This window comes from Lasioglossum baleicum, chromosome 10, assembly GCF_051020765.1.
Source record: "Lasioglossum baleicum chromosome 10, iyLasBale1, whole genome shotgun sequence".
Lineage (NCBI taxonomy): Eukaryota > Metazoa > Arthropoda > Insecta > Hymenoptera > Halictidae > Lasioglossum > Lasioglossum baleicum.
In genome coordinates, this window is record NC_134938.1 from 11363590 (window position 1) to 11388246 (window position 24657).

General features: G+C 37.9%; 2 protein-coding genes across 7 annotated transcripts in view; one reads left to right on the forward strand and one right to left on the reverse strand.

Moving 5' to 3' along the window:
• Cep290 (Centrosomal protein 290kDa) overlaps positions 1-24657 on the reverse strand; it is a 79576-nt gene that overhangs the window by 24363 nt on the left and 30556 nt on the right. The window contains exon 24 of one of the 4 annotated variants that reach the window (XM_076432097.1): positions 129-7560. The exons of the other annotated variants lie outside the window; for them this stretch is intronic. The gene's annotated coding sequence lies outside the window, so the exon portion shown is untranslated. Of the gene's footprint in view, positions 1-128; positions 7561-24657 lie in introns of those variants that run through there. 4 annotated transcript variants of the gene reach the window in all.
• Cysu (peroxidase homolog) overlaps positions 6732-24657 on the forward strand; it is a 30223-nt gene continuing 12297 nt past the window's right edge. For 2 of the 3 annotated variants that reach the window (XM_076432100.1, XM_076432101.1), the window contains exons 1-6: positions 6733-7234; positions 16081-16272; positions 21174-21253; positions 21764-21857; positions 21950-22141; positions 22696-22892. In XM_076432100.1, the coding sequence (XP_076288215.1) occupies positions 7227-7234; positions 16081-16272; positions 21174-21253; positions 21764-21857; positions 21950-22141; positions 22696-22892 (763 nt within the window). In that variant the 5' untranslated portion in view covers positions 6733-7226. Of the gene's footprint in view, positions 7235-16080; positions 16273-21173; positions 21254-21763; positions 21858-21949; positions 22142-22695; positions 22893-24657 lie in introns of all 3 variants that reach the window. The other variant, XM_076432099.1, reaches the window with a different exon arrangement.

The following is a 24657-nucleotide window of genomic DNA, read 5'->3' on the forward strand; positions in this document are numbered from 1 at the left end:
TATTAATTAAGGATTATTAGAACAGTAGTTGAAAGTACTACTGTAAAGTACTAAATTTATTTCTACTGCTAATCACTTTAATAAGTTGACAATATTCCTATGAAATTCTTGAATTCTGTTGTCTTCGCTGTTTTAAGTTTCGACTACTAGTTTTTCTTATTATTGGCTCGGCGAGAAACAAATTTCGGTATTTTAAGGTGAAATAAAATCCAATTTTTCCATTCAAGCAATGAACTTTAATCAGTAAAATATTTTCCATTTTGTCCATTTTTTAGCTTCATAATTCATAATTATACAATACTTCATAATTCATTCGTAAAACTTCAGAATCTTCCCAAAATTGGGTTTTATTTCACCTTGAAATACCGAAATTACTTTCTTGCCAACCGAATAATAACTAATAATAAACATTTTTATGGTGAATTTAATATTTCTTTTCGTAACCCTAGTTCAAAGTCAAATGGCCACTTCTGACCCCAGTGATTTGCACAAGCTTAAACAGACATGAACTTGTTCCGAGGAATGACGACAAACCGGTGTGCGGCGCCTCTTAAATAATGATTCCGTATCAGCGAACCATAATGATGCATTTCTGGAAAATATTACGTCAGCGTAGAACGGACCCACGCTCTCCGTGTATGCTAACTCGATACACCTGTTTCTTTGTATATTATACATACTTTCTCGGAATTCTCTAACGTGGACAATTTCGTTTCGAAAGGTTGTCTTCAATAAACTTCGAAACAAGTTCGACAAGTGACTTTTCTCAGCCGGAAATTAAACAACCATAGTGTGTTCATCTATCGTGCATATTCATAAGTTGAACGATTCATTCAACTTGTTTATTTATTTTATAACTACAATGGTAAGATATTTATACAATACATTTATAAGATTTATAAACGTTCGCATTGACTGCAAGACACAAGAGCCAAACAAAAATTTCATTCTTCTTCTGATTATCTTGTTAAGGTGAAACTAATACACTGGTAGTCTTAAATCTCTTTAATACCTCCACTCTTTTAGGTTGTGCCTACCCATTTTTGTCATAAATGCACAAAATCCGCAGTCTAAAGTATATCCCACGAGAGAGTAACCCCGCGGAAAGACCAGTTTTCGTTCGTCTTTGCGCATCTTCGCCCTAATTGGTTCAAGAAAGTGGGGAATGGGTAATGGAGTGAGAGATGATAGGCTCGCTGCGCCCCAACCACCTTCTAAGCTGCGCGAAACAGGGTTACTCTCTCGTGGGATATACTTTAGTAATAATTGTAGAATAAATATTTAATATGGAGTAGAGAGTCAAATAAATAATATTGCCTTGTTTTCTAAGGTTTATAACTTAAAATAAAATTCCACAACATTGTAGTTGGAGGGGTTATGCACGGAGTCGCCAGATGAAGGGAGGGAGCACGAATTGAGGAGAAAAAGTGGCCCCCTCTCTGCCAGTGACGCATACGCGACAGATACGGAACGGGTCACGCGACCGGGCGGTAGAAGGGGAAGATGGAGTGGGGAGTAGTCGTAGAAGGGGAAGGTAGATCGGCGGCACAACTCTTAATCTGATAATACAGATACCATTCCCTCTCCGCCTTTTCCCCTTCCACTATCCCATTCCAGCACCATAAGCACACTGCAACTTCCCCCACTAAGACCGTAGACCACGGTGCCCGTGCTCTGATGCGTGGTCTAGTCATCAGAGAGCTTGTATTCCCCTCGATTTTCTCGACCTGGCGTCACTGTGACGCATACGCGACAGATACGGAACGCGTCATGTGACCGGGCGGTAGAAGGGGAAGGTTGAGTGGGGGCACAACTCTTAATCTGATAATACAGTAGGACCTCGATTAACCGGATCCCGATGATAAACAAATCTGCGTTTAAATATGATTATAACGCGAAGGAAAATAAATTTGCAAAAATAAAAGGTTTATTTTGGAATACAATGTACATTTTAATTATGTCCTTCGGGCCTTAATTTATCCAGGCTGTTTGTCTCCCGATCCAGCCGGTTAATCGAGGTCCTACTGTACTCTTCTTTTCACCGCGCCTGCTGAACCCGGCCACTAAATTCCGCACGCCACCGTAGGTGCTGGGCAGCATAATTAATCTTCGAAAGAGTAGTCCTTAGATACACGCTCGCGATTTCCATTCTTCATTGTACGCGAACGTACGAACCGAAACCTTCGGAAGCCTCTTTATCCGCGAAACGTCCGGCACACAAAGTGACTGTTTCCAAAGGACCCCGTCTCGCTGTAGTATTGCGCAAGCGAATATAAATCGTTGCTGTATAATTGAAACCGTTTATTCCATCGCGTCGTCGCGCACCGATCTCTGTAATCTCCGCGAATAATGTCGCTAATTAAACTGCAGACGCGATGTCGCACCTGCAACTCGCAGTTATCGCGTTTTCGGCCACTTATGCAACGGAATTTACGGGTTTACGCATTCTTCTGTGGGCGGACAAACATTAAATCACCGCGAAAATAAAAAATATATAAAAAAACTTTTAAAAACCACGCTTATATTACAATGCACTAAAGAGGAGAAACTAATTTTTCTTAGGCATTAGTGACTATAAATAAAAGCGTAGAGCGCTAAACTATATTGACGTAATCTTCGTGAGCGCTCCACGCTTTTTTATTTATAGTCACTAATGTCTAAAAAAATTATTTTCTCCTTTCTAGTGCATTTTAATATAAGCGTGGTTTTCAAAAAGTTTTTTTTTTATATATTTCTTTATTTTCTACTTTTAAGTCTTTTTTAAATGGAACGCAAGATGTAGTAATACCGGTGTGAAATAGGAAGATCTAGAAAAAAAAATTTTTCCGCGCGTGGTATTGGGAAAACCACAATTTTCTTGAAATTGTGCAAGTTTAACGAATTCTTTCGAGGTTAAAAAACGTTCGTACTACAATCTCCATAATTATCCCATATTCTGCAAAGTTTCAGCTTTCATTTTTAAAAAATTTCATCGCTCTATCTCATTTCTATCGAAAGTTCTTTGATTTTGACACAGATTCCGTCAGTTTGGCCCATAGTGCGACGTCTCTTGATGGAGTCCGAAATTGTGCGAAATGGAACTGAATGAACGGAACACCACACTGACCGAGCTCCTTCGGTGCGAAATGGGTCAGTGGAGTGGGGATGAGTCGGAGTGGGAACGCGTAGCGGAGTAGGGAGCGCTGGCGCGCATAGTGGGGATCGCTGAACGCGATCACGTACTACCGAGTGTCGCACGACGAAGTGTGACGGTTAATATTAACATTTTTTTTCTCCTGAACGCACAGTTTTTTAAAATTTGTTTTTTAATATTGCATTGTCATCCAGTTCTGAGCTATGTTTAAAGTTTCAAGTCTCTAGCTCATCGGCAACTGATTTAAAATTCAATTACAAGATTTGACGCATACAACAACAACAACGACAACTCGGCAAGCTAATATAAGCGTGGTAAAAATACGTTTCGAAATGTCTCTTTTTTTTATTCACCAGTTTCTCACCGATCACACATCAACTGTCCTGTCTACTGTGAACAGTATGTAAAAAATTGCTGACAATATTATATTTATTTGTAGTTTGTTGTATTATTATAAGGACTTGACGGACGAATGATATGTTGAACCGTTTTAAACATGAATATGATAAATCTAGCCGCTTTCACGTTTATTGTCCAAGTGAACGAGACAAACTAACCGCGTGCAGCCATCAATATCTCGCTCAATATGCGGAATGATCGCATCCACGTACGAAGCGGCTGATTTATTATGTACTGCATCATAGATCGTAGTTCAATCTTTCTACTTCTGCTACGATATTATTAAACAGAGCGCGCAGTACCCCGGCATGATAAATTTATTCCCCTGGCGACCACCTTATGTTCGGATGTAAACGTCTTAATGCACGCGAGCATGTTGCAAACGTCTTGTGCTGCATATGTGCAACGTCATATGCATAGATATCGGCTTATGAAAAATGATTCCTTATATTTACGGTACAAAGACCTTCTTCGCTAACAGAAAACGCAAATCTTGAAACGCTAACTTTCAAAAATTAACACTGAACCTACCACTGCCGGTCAAATGATCGGTTTTATATCTTTCATTTCACAGTTATCGAAATTATGAAGTTGCTTACATGGAAATTGATTCGATACATTTCTTTAACCAAGCAGACATTGCAATAAACATTGCACACAATCTAAATAAATAGAGCCTCGTCATTTTTGTAACGTAAAATATTTTCGTTGGTCGGTAAAGTGTTAAGAAAGGAAGTTAAGATTAAACAAAATATATAGAAAAACTTTTTAATAATCACGCGTATTTTTATTTTTTTCTATTATATGTATTTATATTTATTTTTATTATATTTAAATTTTGATATAAAAGTAGTGACATTAGTGACTAGCCTACGAAGATTACGTCAATATAGTTTAGCGCTCCACGCTTTTATTTAAATTTATATAAAATTTCTCTATCTATTCCGACAGTAATTTTATAACAGAAGAAATTTTGAACTAATTGCTTTTTTCGGGAAAAATATTATTAATTATTTAACTGGATTCGGTATTTTATGGAGAACCAGGAAAAAAATGATTTTCTCCTTTTTAGTGCATTTTAAAATAAGCGTGGTTTTTAAAAAGTTTTTTTTGCTGAACTTCCGAAGACGTCCATGCTCGAAATTGTTGTAGAGAGTATTATTAAAATGGTAAAAAATTTCTTTTCGAGCCGCCAAAAATTTTTCTGACAATCATCATTTTAGTTAAAAAGGAACCTGTTCTAAAAAATTTTATTCAATTCTGAACATGGACTTTTTCGGAAGTTTAGCCGTTTTTTTACACATTTTATTTTCTACTTTTATTGTCATCGGAAGCAAGTGTGTATACAAAATTTCAGCAAGATTGGACTGTGGGAAGAAGTTTAAAATTCGATTACAAGATTTGACGCGTACCACAACACGGCAAGTTAATATAAGCTTGGTAATAATAAAAAGTGCTACACACAATGACACTGCTGTATTAAATCGCCATTAATTCATCATAAATAATCGAAGAATTTATTAAGTAAGAATGATTTAGTTGCCCTTTGCTTGTTAAGTAACCGTATCGCCGACAATAAGTTGTATCCTGTCGATAATCACCTGCGAGGTCTCAAACTGTGCCGAGTACAATTGAACGTCCACCGCGTGATCGTTGATCGATCGCCACCGCTCTTCAATGATCCACAAGAACCGGTGATCACGATTTGTACTTGTCGCTTCGTTTTCTACCGCAATCATTGGTTAATGCAGTCTTTGTTACAGGATTTCGGTCAACTCGCGGCGATCCTTTTGATCAATCAAACTTTTTGCAAGATCTGGATCCGATCCGACACCGATCATTGACATGTTGCTTATTATGAGTCATGATGTGTTTCGATATTTTTTCGTAACTCGGTCGGACTGGTTTTAGAGATTTTCAATCTATTAGATAATTCGATGAAGGTTGAGCAAACCTGATGGACTGTATCTCGTTCACTTTCCTCGTTGATGAAAGTTGTGACCGTGAGTCCGGGTGTTGGACGTAACTGCGAGGAATGAATAATGAGACTGAGAATTCGAGTGTCCTCAAGTGCGATCCTTTAGCTTTAATTTGAGCCCTCGGACGTCCAAAAATTCCTACGGGAACGCGTTCCAAAATTGTCTCAAAGATACCCTTGCAATCGCGTCGACCACTTCCGAATCGATGACTGACTTTCATATTTTCATAAGATTTCGTGTTCATTTTTTAACCTAGCTTACCCTGTCACAAAGTGCGATCCTTTAGCTTTAATTTGAGCCCCGGAACGACCAAAAATTTCTACGGGAACACGTTCCAAAATCGTCTCAAAGATACCGTTGCAATCGCGTCGACTTCTTCCGAATCGACGACTGATTTTCATCAAATTTTTCACAAGATTTCGTGTTCATTTTTTAACCTAGCTTGCCCTATCACTAAGTGCGATCCTTTAGCTTTAATTTCAGCCGTGGAACGTCAAAAAATATCCACGGGAGCACGTTCTAAAATCATCTCAAAGAACCCCCTTAAATTCTATCCGACGTAGTTCGGATAGTCGAGGCCCCACTAAATCGTGGATTAACTAGACGTCCGTGAACCGAATAGTATCGTGTTTGGGCTCGTTTTAACCGGGAGATCGTGAGAAATACGTCGGTGAAAGTTGCATGATATTAACATGATGTTAAGAACAAAAGAGTATTATTAATAAATACATGAGGATAAAGAGATCTGTACAGGAACTTCGAGGTTTTCGCGACGGTGGGCCAGTGTGGGTGGACAAATTGGGACGGACAGGAACGGTACGGGCTAAGATCGATAAAAAATGGCGCCTGGAAAGGCGGTGGATAGTCGAGCAGGTCCAGTTCCATCGATCAAATCGACAAATGTATTTCGGCGAGCCCGGAGACACAATCGACGTGTCGAATCGAGGGCAGCAGCCGGCGGCTCGTTTAGAGAAAGGAAAGTAAAACGTAGACGGGAGTCTACGCCTCCTCCATCAGCTCTCCCTCTTTCTCTCTCTCTCTCGCGCACACACACACACTCTCACTCTCTCTCTCTTTCTCTCGATCGGGGGCCGTTTACTCCTGCGTTCTCTCTCACCTGGAGGTTGTTACCTCGAGGTAAGGTAACTTACTTTTCCCCTTCCTCTTCGTGCCCCTGGTTTTGGGGAGCTTTCCACCACCATGTGCAGGAGACCGGGTAGCCTCCGCGATAAAGAACTATACATATACACGACGACGACAGGACACGAGTGAAGTTACCGCATTAAACCAGACACTCGGTCAGTAAGCTTCTAACCAACAATCAAACAACACCAGCCACCCGAAAGTCAGTGGTCAGCTCAGTCCCTTCGTCAAAGTGGAGGCTCGAACCCGAGGCTTCACTCTCGCGCTTCATCCTCTAAGTTTGCCCCGAAGAGGTTTCGGGACTCTTGGTGGCCTGGTCTTCGATCGCTGATCGATCCTCTTCACGGTTTTCTAATCCTCTTTTTCTTTTTGACGTCGATCGTTCACTCGGGATCTTTATTATTGTTGATCGCGTCCGTCCGTGAGATCGCGACGCAAGAACAGTGCACCGGAAGTGATCCTCGAAGCGTATCCGGTGATCGATACTAGATCGTCGGCAGGGTCTAGATCGACTGGGTTCGGTCCTGTTTCGGTGGATTCTAGCCCGGCAACGTGGAGCGCAAGATCGCATTATGCACGGGTGAGTTGTTGTTAATATATTCTGTGCAATAGTTTTTCAATTCAACTACTTTTCCAAAAGTGGATCAATTCACTCGGATTCTTTAGAGGTTTAGAGGATCGACGGGAAATTAGGAGAGTTAGTTAATAATTCTAGAGAAAAATGCTGAAGGTTCCTCGTTGTAACTTTTTTCATATGGATTAAAGATTTTTTCAATTGTTCTCTCCAGTTGTTTGAATACTTATGCGCCTCGCTGTATTCCATTTTGCTATTATTCAAACTGTGAACATATTTCCATGGGAATCGATTGAATAAATTTGTTGTGTTCAAGCACAGATGCAGGAGACCTGAATAAATATTCAGTCTTGTCATTTTGATAATGCAACACGTGTCAATTGCTTTTATAGTGTTACACTAGTTTTAACGATTTCATGACAATCGTGACTAGATTAAGGAATTGGCAGCTTGTTTCAAGGTAATTATTTTAAGAGATCAGAAAATAAAAATTCGTAATAAATAAATTCAATAACAATGTTCCTAGAATTGTTTCAATGCTGATTTGTTGTTTCATGTGTTACTTTCACATAGTATCATGAACTGACATTTTTAATGCTCTCTTATCTTGGGTTTATACGCAAACGTTGCTACGGCACGAGTCGATTTTCCAAAGGCTCTCGTTGCTAGAATTTAATATCAACTTGATACAATGGATAGTTAGCGTCATTGGCTGCTACTCAGCATTACCACAGAATCTTTATTAGCTTGTACAGGTTCTCCATACATACTTTCAATGCTGTGATATTTCGTCGCTGCACGCATTCCATTTGTTAATCTTCTCGTAAATAAAAATTGGGCAAGAATGAGACCTATTTTATTCGTTATTTCATTCTCTAAAGTTTTAATTACTGATATTTGGGAATCCTTAGAGTAATCCTTAATTTCGGAATGCCTAGATTTAGTAATTTAGTAATATAGTAATTATAAATTTGGTAATCCCTAGATTTAATAATCCTTAATTTGGGAATCCCTAGATATAGTAATCCTTAATTTGGGAATTCCTAGGATTAGTAATCGTAAATTTGGTAATCTCTCGATTTGGTAATTTAGTAATTCTAAATTTCGTAATCTTTAATTTGAGAATCCCTAGATTTAATAATTCTTAATTTGGAACCAATAGATTTAGTAATCCTAAATTTGGGAATCCCTAGATTTAGTAATTTAGTTATTTAGTAATCCTAAATTTGGTAATTCCTAGATTTAGTAATCCTAAATTTGGTAATCCCTAGATTTAGTAATTTAGTAATTCCTAGATTTTAATTCGGTAGTCCTCAGATTTCAATTTGGTAATTCCGAGTTCAGTAATTTATTAATTTGGAAGTCCTCAGATTCCAATTTGGCATTCCTCAGATTTCAGTTTGGCAATGCTTGGATTCCAATTCTGCATCCGAACTATTTTAAGACCAACTTTTCCAACCACAAGAAATCATTGTACAACATGTGCTAACTATAGGAATCGCACAGGAATGCCCAGTAATTATTATGAGCAACCCAGTATAGAACGAATGATTGAGTTGATTTCTCCCGTACGTTACTAATTGTCCCGCAGTTGTGCAAAAATCATTAGTTGCCACTTCGCGATTACTGAACGGACACTATATACGTACATTTGAGTACTGTATTTAACAAGATAATGAAGACGAACTCAACTATTATAACCCAACATTCTTATTACGGTATTTAACAACTTAGTTTTAACGCCGTGACGTAAGGTGCGATTAGTAATTACAACGCACGGCATAATTATTCCGTAGGATCGTTAGGCTCTCGGTTCACCAATTGTTTCACGCAGTCGTAATTCGTTGCTGAACGAACTGTAGTTACGAACCTTAAAACGGTCGACTGTGATATAATGGTAGATCGCTAAGGAAGTAGCATTTTATTTGTGCAAATAAAAAATTACAATTGGCCACGCAGATTTTTATTAGCGTTTCACGGTTTTATTTATTTTTGCTGAAGAATTGTTAACTCCATTGATATAGATATACACATAAATCATAAATTTCTTTAAAATTTATTAAATTCAAAATTTATCTTTTCTTATTTTATATAGTTTGCATAATTTCATAATTAATTATTTTTACAACCCATTAAACATTAAAAACTTCTCGAATTCTTGTATAAAAAATTTCCAAGAATCTTAGTTTAACGATCTGACAAAATCGCTAAAATTTTTTATTGAAATCAACAAGTGGAAATAACGCAATTTTAAAGTTTTTGTATTGCCGTTTTTGTAATCAATGCATCAAATCCCCAATCAACTAGCAATATTTTATTACCGAAAAAACTGCCTGAATACTTTCGGTTTACGGCCTCTTAAATATAAAAGGCACTTCATGCTCCCCATTCGATTATGTTTTGTGCACAGTGTACACGCAAGAAATTCCTGCAGAATCTGTAATCGCATCTCGCCGGTGCACTCCGAATTGAAGCAATTAAGGGCAGAAGTTTTGGGGGACCGTCGTTGTCGGTGAAAGTGGAGAAAAAAGCGCCCCGAATTCGACAGAGTTACGAAACGGGATTGTCGTTAATTGTTAATTACTCGGCCGGAAAGAATCGGCACGTGATAAGGTTCTCAGGCTGCGGATATGCGTAACAACACGATTCAGATAACAGCCGGCAGGCTAATCGGAATAAAAGATCACAAGTGGATTACTTTCTCGTTGCGTCTACCGCGGATTCTCCTTTCACTTTCCTCGATGGCTCGATCGCAAACGTCCCCCCATGAGAAGACACATTTCGCGAGTTTTCGATACTCGACACTCGATCTGAGTGATGGGAAAATCGCGTACTTCGAACTAGGATTTTTCAAAGATTTTTCAAATTATTTATCCAATCGTGTAACGTTGCAACAAGATTTCCCAAGGGAAAGGCAACTCTCTGAATATTGTGTTCTATGATTCTGAACGCGTAAAATTAATTTTCAGGGACCAAAAATAACAGTTATTATAAAATTCTCTACGACAAAAATCATTAATGAAACGTTGATTATTATTGAAATTTAAGATAATGTACACAAAATATAATGAAAGGAATCGAAGAACAAAATCATTAATGAAACGTTGATTATTATTAAAATTTAAGGTAATGTACACAGAATATAATGAAAAAAATCGAAGAACAAAATCATTAATGAAACGTTGATTATTATTGAAATTTAAGATAATGTACACAAAATATGTATAATGGAAAAAATCGAAGAACAAAATGATTAAAAAATATCGATTTTTACACTTTTTACTTACAAGTAACAGTTATTAGTGTTCAAAAAATTGGATCCTCCTCGATAACTGTTATCGATGAAGAAAAACTTTCGATTGCTCAAAGGAGTTATCGATGAGAGAAGTTCATTTCGATCGCTCATAACAGTTATCGATGATCAAATTTCTTTTCACTTGTTCATAATAATTATTGATGAAAAACTTCATTTTGATTGCTTATTTAATTATTGAGTTGTCTACTCTTTTTCGTATGGAGCAAACCTGTGAAATTCATTGAGAAGGTTTCGTACAACAAGACGAATCAACAGACCATAAGAACAACACAAAATCTGTTTGTTTGTCACATTAAATTTGGATTGTAGCAATTAATTTTACGAATAAAAAATGTATGAAATAATTGATTGTCTACCATTTGAAAGTTATACTATTTAATAATAACTGTTACAAATTTCCTTCATCAATAACTGTTATGAGCCATCGAAATGAACGTCTCCCATCGATATCTGTTATGAGCGATCGAAATAAATTTCTCTCATTGCTAACTGTTATAAGTAGACTGCGTATCTTTATGCAAAATAAAAAATGTTTGCATTGATTGCAGGACACAGGAGCCAAATAAAAATTGAATTCTTCTTTTAATTATCCTATTAAACTGAAACTAATACATTGATGCCCTTAAATATTTTTAACATGTCCACAGCTTTATATTATTTATATTATTTATATACTTTATGTGTGTACCCATTTTTGTCATAAATGCATAAAATCCGCAGTCTAGTTATAAGTGATCGAAAAGAATTTCTCTCAACGATAAGATTTACCAAGAGAAAAAATTTTCGTCTACTTATAATCCTTAACCAATACGATTTTAGTCGACGAAATACTTGTTATTCTGTGACTTTTTTCCTTTTTGTTTGTAACAGTTATGGTCCCTGTTAATTTTTCTAATTTCTTTTACACGTGCAAAACCACGACCACGATTTGCAGAGTTGGGCAAAATTTTTATTTATATAAAAATTTGGAATAAAGTGAGTTTAGAACCCACTTGGAAAAAACCCACTGTATCCGAAATTTTTATTGAAACAAAATTTTTGTTCAACTCTGCTGATTTGGCGATAATCCAATAATCCCGTGATCCATCGATTTCCCTTCTCAAAGTTCCGATCCTTATGAATCACTCCACTCGATCGGGTATTCTAACCGCGCAACGGCAAGAAATCGGATCACTGGAACATAGGAAATCTGTTTCGGCGTGCCGGAAGAAAGGTGAAAACTCGAAAGAAGTCGCCCGCAAAAAATTGCGAAACCGCAACTTGCTTGGTTACAACGGACCGTGAAACAAAACCGTATTACATATCCCTGCCTGTACTAACAGATTAGTATAACAGCAGAGGTTAAAAACAGAGGTTTCGATTAAGGGGGTAGACCATCTTCACTATCTAAAAATGTTCTGCCTTTAATAAGTGGAAAATTTCGATTTTTTACTGTGATATTAATACTACTCTTAACTATGCTCTCAATTTTTTTCGAAAAAAAAATATGAAACAATGGCGGAGCTAAAAAATCCTTTTTAATTGCTCGTATGTAATCAATAAACTGCGGATCTTCATGCAAAATAAAAATTGTCTGCATCGATTGCAACAAATAGACACTAAATCGAATGTTAATTCTTCCCTTAATGATTTTAATAGAGGAGAAAACATATATTGACATCTTGAATTTTTTAAAATTTTCCAACACTTTCGAATTTCATTTATTAAATTTTGCTATAAATGCATAAAGCTCCGCAGTCTAATATAATCAACATCGAGCTGCAAATTAATTTGTGCACATAGCTTGTCACGGATCGACGAACATTGTACAACAAGACATAAATAAAAGTCTCGGTAAATGAAAATCGAAATTCGGAAGTCTGATGGTTGCCGGGAACGAGAAAGTCAGAAAGAGAAACGGGGCGAGCCAATAATAATCAATCGTGATATAATCCGCTTTTTGTACGCTCGAGAAATAAATGTATTATCTTATTGATCTGCGTCGAGGCGGTGCATTTATATAATTACCGTGGCGCGTTCCATTGATTGCGCCTTGCACAATTTGGAAATGAACGATGTGGACAGAAAGCAATACGAATAGACACGTCTCTGAAGCGGAGTGTCCGGACGAGGGGAAAAATTTGCCCCCTCTCTGCCAGTACCGGATCAGTCACGTGACATTGAGTCACGTGCGAGACAGAGACGGAGCGCGTCACGTGACCGGCCGTTGTAAGAGTGGGGGAAGACTAGACTGGCGTGGGGAGGAGCGTAGAGGTGGAGTGGGGGGACAAGTTTTAATCTGGCGACTCTGCTCTGAACAGAAGAGGCAATTTGCTCGATCAAGATCAAGTCCGCGTTGGATTTTATCGTGGATCTATATGCGAGCACGTAATTGTGCGCCGTCTTTCGCGAACGCATGAATAAGGCGGAGAGAAACTACGTTGCAAAATACGGAATAACTGTAACAAAGAAGCGACCGTAAAAAGCGTCCGATGCTCGCGCGTGACTATGAGGCACGTGACGCGAAATGATCGCTTCATTTTCCTGCGGACACTTTCAGCGAAACATGCGTTGCGAAATTCAGCGCGTGACGTAACCGTTGTACACATAGATTTTTATGTTCGGTCTTGTTAAAAAATATTTTTGTTTATTATGCAGGTGTACTGATATACGGTGGCTTCACTGAACGGAGAATTTGCAATTTTTGTGGCTCCGCAAAAAATAATCGTACGATAATAAAATTCCTCTCGTTTTCAAGCTTGAAGCCTCTACTTTCACACCCCTTTATTCATTTTTATCGACGATATTTTTATTTGATGCGGCGGGTGAAAAGCTCCATACGTGTTTTGTCTAGAAAATTCTACAAATTCAACGTTCTGTGGATAGCTTCGAAAATTTTTTCCCGGGATAGATGCATCGTGGATTTGAAGATTGCAGTCTCCTCTTTGAAATGAGATCTTGGAAATTGAGCTACGATTCCTTTTCACTGTTTTATGGAACAAAATCGAGGAACTAGTTCGAAACCAATACACTGCTCGTGGTGTACTCAGAGTTGTCTGTATATCCTGCGTTCAAAAATCCATAACTCGGCCAAAATAGATCGTAGTGCAAATTTCAAGGTATCATCCAAAAGAGGTGGCTTCAATCTTTAAATCCGTGATGGTTCCATTCCTAGAAAAAATTTATTGACTTTTTTACAGATGTGTAAACTTGCAGCATTAATTATTTAATTTTGTGCAAGTTTGATGATTGTTTGTTTCCACCATATTTTTAATAGAACACATTTGTACGCCTCGTCTAAGAGATTGATCTATAAATAGTCTGCGTAAACGATAATCCGCTGCTAATGAAATAAATTGTAATTTCATACGGTCTTGGTCTCGACGGCGTTCAACACCCGATCGGTAATTGTGGCGGCTTAAAATAAAGGTGAACGAACGCGGTCGTTCGAACATACCTGCTGCAGCCTATACATGTATCCAATAGTATTTTCTCTGTGAACGGACGGGAAAATATTCCTGCGATAACAAACTCCCGTTTGAACGGTTTTAATCTCGCGTCAAGGTGAACGTAAAATATTTCCACAGAACAGAAAATAATCAGCTGATTTACTAGATTAACCCTTTGCACTCTGAATTATTTTCCAATTTTACAGCCAACAACTTCCTATTATTTTAACTGTTTTATTTGAAATTTACTTCCAAGGACAGTTCCCTGACTGCTACTTATTCTAAACAATTATTTTTACTAATTATATTGAATATAGCTTTTAAACTTTGTTGTAATTTATATTTGTGAAACTTACAAAAACCCGTTTTATTTAAGTTTTTGTTTCTCCGATGTCGAGTCTCACTCGACAGAGGAGTGGTAGGGTCCCCAGAATGACCCTAGGTTCAGTGGTTCAGTAATTTAGTAATTTAGTAATCCTTCATTTGGGAATCTCTAGATTTAGTAACCCTTAATTTGAGAATCCCTAGATTTAGTAATCCTAAACTTGGTAATCCCTAGATTTAGTAATCCTACATTTGGTAATCCCTAGATTTAGTAATCCTAAATTTGGTAATTCCTAGATTTAGTAATTAATAATCCTAAATTTAGTCATCCTAAATTTGGGAATCCCTAAATTAAGTAATCTTAAATTTGGGAATCCCTAAATTTTGTAATCGCTAGATTTAGTAATCCTTAATTTGGAAATCCCTAAATTTAGTCATCCTTTATTTGAGGATCCCTAGATTTAGTAATCGACACAATCTTCACGATCCATTTGAAATCAACCTCGACGTCAATCCTCGATCCTTCAAAATTATATCGACATACCTTCATGAACAATGTTCACGGGTTCGAACGAAAGTAAACGCGCTCATCGCGTTCCACATATCGATCAGATAAGGAAAGGCGATCGACAGTTGCAGCGATTTCAGTTTCTTTCCTTGCGATTCGTGTTTCTCTGGTCACCTTGCTTATTCTGTACACCGATCACGATTCAAACGAAAAAAGAACCGGTCGCCGGTTTCATAAGTCCTATTAAAATCGCTCTTTCCGTCAATGACTTCGATCGAGATTCTATCGATACGACGCAGGGAATCCTTCGTGACAACTCGCAAAAACGTCACAATGCGACTTTCATGCATTTTTGTCATTGACTTTGATCGGTGGCGATCGATCTTCGAGAAACGATTCCTGAAATCGAGGGAAACCGGATTCGATTTATGTCTTACTAATCCGCAAAGAAATTTTTGCTTCTTCAGAGAAATCCTACAAATAAATCGGGTTCTAAAAATTTTTGTATTAAATATTTTACATATTATATATAAAACATTATTAAACCCTTGCCGTACTTTGACGAACTAGACTCTTGATGAAGGTTTTTAACAAAGTCTAACAAATATGAATATTACGCGTTTCATTTTAGATGAAATAAAATTTGATTCGTTTGTAATCGATATTTAATCATTAGAATAAATGTAGCCATACAAAAAATATACATTTTCTTTTCCCTTCTACGACATTTTTGTGCATGTAGTCATTCCAATCACTGTGGCTCTAAAAGAAAAGGTACGACAAGGGGTTAATGTTAAAAAATGATGTTTAAAAAAGTCAATGTTCAAAAATTAATGCTAGAAATTAATGTTTAAAAATTAGTATTAAAAATTAATGTTAGAAATTAATGTCTAAAAATTAATGTTTAAAAATTAATGCTAGAAATTAATGTTTAAAAATTAGTGTTTAAAAATCATTGATAATTGTGCAAGATAAAAATTGTTTGTACCAATTACAAGTGACAGGAGCAACAAACGCCGAGCGTGTAGAACTGTGAGGAAACAGATAGATAGTGGAAAGAATCACGGTGGCCGAGATTAAAAATGATCCGTGATTGTGAGAAGAGATCTAGAAGTGAGTTGAACCGAGAAATTGATCTGACACGGACGAAAGTAATTCGCGACAGTTACAAGGGACTAAAAGTAGTATAGCGGTTAAAGATCCAATATTCTGGCACGATCGGTTCGAGATACAGCGATGACGAGGAGAGATAATCGTTCCTATTATAATGTTGCAGATCCACGATAGGGCGGATACGATCCGCGATAATCAGACTGCTGCTGCTACTGGTCACGTGGAAATGCAATGGACTGCAGCAGTATCAGCCGATCGAGGCTTATGCAAACGGCGATGACTGTGCTTTGGTCCTAAACGGCCCGGGAAGGACGAGTGCTTACGATTATACTTATAATCTTCTCCGGGGATCCTTGTGAGTAAATTATTTTTCTATTCACTAAATTAGTTATTAATTTCGAGACTTCGCTATGAAACTATTACCAACATATTCGTGACATTTTTCCGAATAAAATGAGTCCAAACACGATACGATTCGGACGCAGGCAACCGTTCCAAATCCTAACACTCGCGATCTCTAGATCAATTCGGATAAGAGAGGTTCAATTTAATTGTGAATTAAACGAGTAAATACGGTCCGAATTGTGTCGTGTTTGGACTCTTTTTAATCGGCAAGTTGTGGCGCATATTCTGACGAAGGTTTCATAAAGTAATTATTATTAACAATAATCAACAGTCTTTAATTTAATTTAATAATCCAACATCGAAGAAGGTTGTGATATTTTTAATATGAACAATAGCCAAATAAATTGATGCGGCGTCGTATTCTGAAAATTCTGCTTTGAGTGCATTTTGATTACGCGAGTGATGCAACCTACGCGAGAGAATCGATCGACCAACCACGTGCACCGTGTAATCAGGTCTTTTTTCAATAAAAGGCATCGAACTATGAAAAAAAGTGACCAAATCGAAACATAATCTTACGCAACCGTGGCAAGACCTCTCCGCCGGCATTTTCGAAGTCTAGAGAAAGCAGGAACTCTGATCAGTAACAGCAATCAGGACTTTCACTATAACCAGCTAACCTTTGTTCCTGCGACAGTCACTTTGAGAAATAGGGCCATTTTTTCCTCGGTTCCCCGTTATCCTTTATGGACCTGGACACTGAAAGCGTGTTTACTGATCCATACTTGATTACAGGTTGTGCAATACTTAACAGGATGGTACAGTTACATTGAATTCCTCATGACACGTTACGATATTTTTGCACATTTTGAACTTCCCCGTTGGTTCTGTGTTTCCGCAACACAACCAGGAACATTGTACGGTTACTGATAATTAATCATCGTTGAATAAAAAAGTGCATCTGAATAACGGGTCGTGAGAACGTTCGTATAATGAGAACGCGCTGCTGGAAAACCAGATCTCCTTTTGTTTATCACCGGCGGATAACACAATGGAGAACTGTTGTAATTCCTGAGTTCAGAACCTTGAAATAAATCGCGGTGTTACGTTCCTTGCTACTATAAAGCGATGCGCTAATTATTTCGAAGACGTACGTTGCTGGCAAAATTAAATGAAATTTTTGGAGAAATTTTCATCGGTGGAGTTTTAAATCTCAATCATTTTCTGAACTGTAATATTACAATATTACTATATTACTATCATATATTAATATATTAATATACACTATTAATAGAGTATATATAGTAATCTGTATTAGAAATTGCTACATATACAGTGGGTGTACAACGTTGTCGTACACCTTTTAAGAACTAATAACTTTTTTATAATTGCACCAAACGACGTGATTTTGTATAATCAATTAGAAGCATTGGTTTACGAAATGGTATGCAAAAAAGATTTTCCGAAAATTATATTTACAAGGTTACATGCGAAAATAAAATAGACATTTTTCAAAAATTTTTTATTTGGGTCCTTAATGAAAATTTAAAATATATGTTTCGTAGATCTATGTTAGTAATACACATTCTGAAAATTTCATCGAAATCGATTGACGCAGGAAAAAACGACACGCATCGAAAGATGTACGACTCTGTGGATTTAGTAAAACCACGATTTTCATGATTTTTAACCGCTTGTAACTTGTGTGTATGTTAATCGATTTCGATGAAATTTTCAGCATGTGTGTAGCTACTATTGATCTACAAAACATATATTCTAAATTTTCTACGAGGGCCCAAATAAAAAAGTTTTGAAAAATGTCTATTTTATTTTTGCATGTGACCTTGTAAATTATAATTTTTGGAAAATCTTTTTTGCATATCATTTCGTAAACCAATGCTCCTATATGAAATGAAGAGAGGTGATAGACTAAGCACAAGTGGGACAAAATATAATATCACAGGAGTCGGACAGCATCGAATAAGTGACCCACGCGTTCTACACGCTGCGTTTCCAATCACAGTGAAAGCCAGATCAGCGTGCATTTATGCAGCTAAAGTGCACTCCGCATATTTTCGCAACTGGTCTAGCGAATCGGCCAAAGAATTTCCCATGGAATTTCTATATTCACGGTATGCTGGCCGTGATGCATCGCCGGCGGGCCTTCGTGAATGCAGAAGAATCGAAATCTGATCGGATTAATGGCTGACGGGCGCCGCGCGCCGCGCTGCACCGCCTCGCGTCACACCGCGCCGCGTTCGAAATTGTAATAGGAGTCTTCGCGTTTCACTGGGCAACAGATAACCAACAAACTCGCGATTTTTATACTTAATACCAGTTAGTATACCGTTACAATGCCGCCTTGTTTCTACCGATGCGTCTGTCAGCTGATACTGAATGAAACGGGAAATCTATAGCTTGTGGAATTAATGGTTCGGGTTCCCAGCTGTTGCTACGCGTGTACTAAACATTATTCATTTCATTATTCATTTTATCATATATTAACGTTATTATTAAATGTATTGTATATTAATTTTATTATACAGGGTCATCCGTTTTTAAACGGCCAAACGATAACCAGCTGTAGAGGACCCCAAATGCAACAACTTTTACCCCTATCACTTTTTTTGTTTCGGCCTTGATTTCCAGATAATTGCAAAAAACCATCACTCTTTGAGTTTACATAAAATTAAATATCTCAGGACTCCAATGATGAATCTTGATGGTTTTTCCTTTGTTTAGTTTAAAATAAGTAGGGGCATCTTTTTTATTGAATAAACTTTTTTGTATGACCTTCGGATCATGGTTTTTTTGGCGTGGTGCACACCGTGGAGCCTGAAAGAAATAAGTTGGAAAGTGGCGGTGTGCCCCCGCCAAAAAACCATGATCCGAAGATCATACAAAAAAGTTTATTTAATAAAAAAGATGTCCCTACTTATTTTAAACTAAACAAAGGAAAAACCATCAAGATTCATCATTGGAGTACTGAGATATTTAATTTTATGTAAACTCAAAGAGTGATGGTTCTTTGCAATTATCTGGAAATCAAGGCCGAAACAAAAAAAGTGATAGGGGTAAAAGTTGTTCCATTTGGGGTCCTCTACAGCTGGTTAACGTTTGGCCGTTTAAAAACGGATGACCCTGTATATTGATGTTATCATAAATATATTCATTTTATTATATGTATATTAGTAAGTAAGCCTGTTTGCGTTAAAATTCAATCATTATATTAATTTTATTATTACTTTCACTATATTATATAGTTTTACTATCTACTATTTAAGATACTGTTAGGGTTGAATGGAGGAAAAGGTTGGCCATGTTTACGACCGCGAACAGGAAAATATGTTGATACCTCCGCAGCGATATTTTATCTAAATTTACGTAACCGGTGCGTCGTTGAAAGTGTTGACTCGAATTTACAACCGAGAACAGTTTCCAGCCACTTTGAAATTGCTCTCGGTTGATTTTGTCATGTTGCCTCGACCGTGCAAGAGGCTGTAAAGGGAAACTTGTTTTCAACGCTACTTTTCCACGTACGGTTCCAGGCAATCGAACAGAATAAATATACACTAACACTAATGACACTGTTTCACACACGACTACCTTTTTATTCAGCTTCTTTCACAGTTCGCAAACTATTTCTTTCATTATACTATTCGATCCAGCAGAAGTTGTCCGTACACCCTGCGTTCAAAAATCCATAACTCGGCTAAAGAAAATCGTGGATCAACTTTAAAGGTCTCGTTGCAAAGAGGAATCTTCAGTCTTTAAATCCGTAAAAGATTCATTCTTGAGAAAAATTCTTCAAAGTTTTCACAGACCTTTAAATCACACTATCGTCAAGTTATCGGATAGACCTTCCACTAAAAAATCGATAGTTGGACCAAAAGAAATCGTAGGTCAATTTTCAAGGTCTCATTTTAAAGAGGAGACTTCAATCTTCAAATTCATAGTAGATCAGTTTCCAGAAAAAATTTTTCAACCTTTCCACAGATTGTTGAATTTGCACAATTTTCTAGACAAAACACCTACCGAGCTTTTCACTGGCCGTATCAAATAAAACTATCGTCGAACAAAATGAACAAAGTGAAGTGAAAGTAGAGGCTTCATGCTTCAAAATGAGACCAATTTTAGTATCATACTATCATTTTTTGCGGAGCTATAAAAATTGCAAATTCACCGTTCAGTGGAGCCACTGTAAATCACTCCTCATTCAAAGTTCAACAAAACAGCCAAAAAAAATGGTAGATCAATTTTTGAGAATTCATTTTAAAGAGAAAGCTACGATCTTGAAATCCGCGTTGGATTCATGCCGGGAAAAAATTTGTTAACCTTCGCACAGATGTTTGAAGTTGCAACATTTTCGAGTGCCAGACAATAGTCGCCGGTCGCGCGGGGTTAAACGGAAAAAGTGGAGAGCCATAACGGGTGTAGTGAATAGACATGATTGATCGTCCGTGGCGAATTCCGGACAAGGAAGTGCCCCGGTTAATTCAGAGTCCCGTCGACAAGGAGACAAAACCGCGCGGGTCAACCTTCGAAGGTAAAAGCCACGAGCGGCACGTCAATGCCAGTATATTTCGTTCCAAGAAACAAGATATGTCAATTCATGTGCTCTCGCATGGTTCGTATGATAGTTTCGGGTTACCTTGATACAGAATATCCGAGAAGCTAGAGAGACGGTAAACGCGTGTATAGTAAACGCGCACGACAGGAGACTTCTCACCAGGAAAGTAGGCTACAGGGTTAGGTAATTAACTCAACAAGAAAAAAAATGCGAAATAGAGACAGGGAGGAGAGGAGAGGAGGGGGGGAGATTAGAGGAGAAAGGGATGCCGGTAAATAATATTCGTATTCGGAGATCGAGAGCACGTGCTAACTTTCATTCTCGCATTTTTATTGTTGCAGCCCGCCGAGCGGAGGATCGCAGACCTGCATCACTTATGACGCCGTTAATCGGGCTTATGTTGATGCTAGGAAACGTATCAGTAAGTATACTGCAGTAGGTTCTCGTGTAACATAGTCAGAAATCGTTTAAGATTTAGTTTTAATTTTACGTATTTTCAAATGTATTCCAAGGGACCGTAAATCCAGCACAAAACATTTTTTTATAACACTGTGTGGGTGGATTTTATGTGGCAGTGAATGTACATGTACTTCTGCAAAGAATTGTTTAAAAAGGTTGATTATTATGAAGCTTTATTGCATAACTTTATTGAAGTTATGATAGTTTGAAGATCAATCATTTCTGCTGCTGATAACGTTCTTAATTTTCCACGTCAATGTCTTTTCCATACAGTTAGATTTTTAAATGTATTTTTGAACGAATTTCTAAATGCTAATTTTTCTTGATTAGATTTCTATATTTAAAAGTAAATCCTGATCTCAGTATTCGTGCCGGTCTAAATTATTCCAGTTAGTTAAATCTTTAGAATTTACCGCCGACGTTAACATTGCACGTGACGTCAATATTTTAAGTATTGCGATGATTTATGTAGATGTCGCGCAGCCGAAAGCTAAAATGTGGCGACCCGAAGACCTAGCGACGGTCGGTGAACTCTTATTGGATGTGACATCGAATCTCGCGAAAACGTAAGATCCTTATTTTTATAAACAACATTTCACTTGAATGTTTGGGGATGCAGCAAAATAATTTGTAAATCGTGTTATTGGATTAACGCTAGGTATGGGCTGAGCGTTGAAGAGATCGAGAAGAGTTTACCATTGATCGATACCTCGAAGACGCTGATCCACGAGGTCTGTCCAGCTTTTCTAAGCGAGGTGGAATGCAGACCAGGGAAATATAGGCGACACGATGGCCTCTGTACGAACCTGAGGAACCCAACGTGGGGCGCAACGCTATCTCCGTTCCAGAGGTAGATGATCTAATAGATCTGTACAGACCCTAAGATTTATGATTTTGCTACGTGTTCAACATCTTCGAATTATAGAGACACTCGGAATTAGAGAAATTAAACAATTTCTTCATCTATGAAATCATTTTTGTTTAAACAATCAATATACACGTCTCATTGCTTGATATTTGAGTAGTGTTTACTGAAAATTTCAGCTGGCTGTCTCAAACTATAAGGACATGGCAGCCATTTCCCCAAGCAAGATAAAAAAAATTCTGAAATCATTTTTGTTTAAACAATTTCATCATTTATGAAATAAATTTTGTTTAAACAATCAATATACACGTCTCATTGCTTGATGTTTGAGTATGTAGCACCAAAATTATGTAAAGCCTTGATCCAAGAAAAACCTGTGCTCCGGCAGTGGAGGGGGTACTCGTTTTTCTTAGATCAAGGCTTCACCGTTTTTTTAGCGAATTGTCCAAAGTAAATTCGAAAAAAATTCTGTAAAAAATATAGGAGTTGCTTATGATACTACAGAAATGTTCTGAGTCGTTTGCTTCTCTCCTTCGCAGATTGATGCCGCCAAGATTCGCGGACGGCCTAACTGCGCCGAGAATATCGGTAACCGGCCGAGATCTACCACTATCTCGCATAGTGTCGCGAACTATGCATCCCGACGACGGATATCACGATCACGCCGGCACAGTTATGGTAATAGCCTGGGGACAGTTCATGGACCACGACTATACGCTGACAGGAACGCCTCTGGGTACGATCATATCATCGATAGTCCTCCAACTATTCAAGTAAACTTTACCAACAGCATATATATACACGCAGTTGGCCGAATACGTCATTTGTCAATGGCCGATAACGATCCGAAAGAAAAGTAGTCGAATTAACCTTTTGACTGGGAAAAGTATAGTGTATTTGTTACGCAAGGGGGTGGGATCAGCGATCAAATGATTTCGAATCGAGGTTGGCATGCCTGTACACGCAACAACAGATTGCGAAATCGGCAGATAATGAAGTGGAAGAGCGATCCCAATCTTTCAAGAATTTAGATCTCGAATCGATTGGAGATGAATGACGGGTTGCTGGACGATCCAGAAAATGCACGGAATGCTAAAGATTAGGTGAACGATTTATGTGCTGGAGGCTTCAATCCTGTTTCTGAATTTTTAACATTCTTCATAGAGAAGCAAGAACAATTTTCGAGACTGACAATTTGTTGAATTTATACTACGTCATGCTTCTCTTTTTGCGAATTTCATGCACTATTTGTTCTTATTTATGAAAAACTTGGTTGGGTGAAATATAAAACGGTCAAAGATGACAAAAATTTAAGGGCATTCAATATTGTGTTCAATGTAACGAAGTCATGAGGGGATAAAGTCAATTTTTGTTTCACTTCTGCATCCCACAATCAATACAGAACATTTTGATTTTGCATATACAGGATTTGAAGAGAGATCATTTGAAGCAACATTTTCCTTTGCAGAATTGGCGTCCGCGGCTTTTTTAAAGAGTTATTAACGAAAAACACGATTGTGCCAACACGCGTCTAGGTCGCGCTCTGATTGGTCCATGTTTTTCGTTAATAACTCCTTAACAAAGCCGCCGACGCCATTTTTGCAAAGGAGAATGTTGCTTCGAATGATGTCAGGATCTCATTTCCGGATGTTGAAGGAATTTTTAGACACCCTGTAGATCCGCAGTCTATCCATTAATGCGATTCCCGTGCGGTCTTTCGAGGAGATTGTTGGTGACATTTTCTCAGCGACTGTGCAAAGAAATTTGTCTACGGACGGATAATGACTATCGGGCCAGTTCCTGCGGTTAATTACCGAGTTCCAGGATAGATTTGCGGACGCGTGCGATTTTGGCGTGGATCGCACGGTCTCGTGGAAACGGTAGTCACATGATCGGCCTCCTAGTTATCTGCACGGCGATCTGTTCGCTTTCTCTGGCAGTTACCCTAGTTTCGATAGGCGGTAAATATCCGACGTAGAAGGGCTTGGGAGCCGTCCGACGACGCTTGCTATATATGAACCTGCCGCTGATGTAATTGAACCGGGCGACGATTGCATAATTTGCTATTGACTGAAAATTGGGCCTCGGCGGTTCTTTTTTCCTCGTTCGCGAAGTCTCGGTCAGCGCGCCCATTCCGGAACAGACGCTTCCCTTCTCTCTCCTATTTTACTGTTGTTCCGACACTGTACACACAGAGACGTTTCGATGAACCAAACTTTTTGTCTAATTTTATTTTTGTGAATTGATGTGTTTGTTGTTCTACAAGTTGAATTAAAGGGGTCATCGATCTGGCTAACGAACGGAAAATTTTTGGATTTTTTCCTGGAAGAAATTAATGGAATCATTTTTTGATTCCTGAGATCATTCGAAGCAACTTTTTCGTTGCAATGAATCGCCCCCTTCAAGCTTAACATTATCAAGCTCAACAAAAGTGTTCGTACGCCCTTGAAAACAGAATCACTTATTTATAATTGTACCAAACGACCTGATGTTTTGTAAGC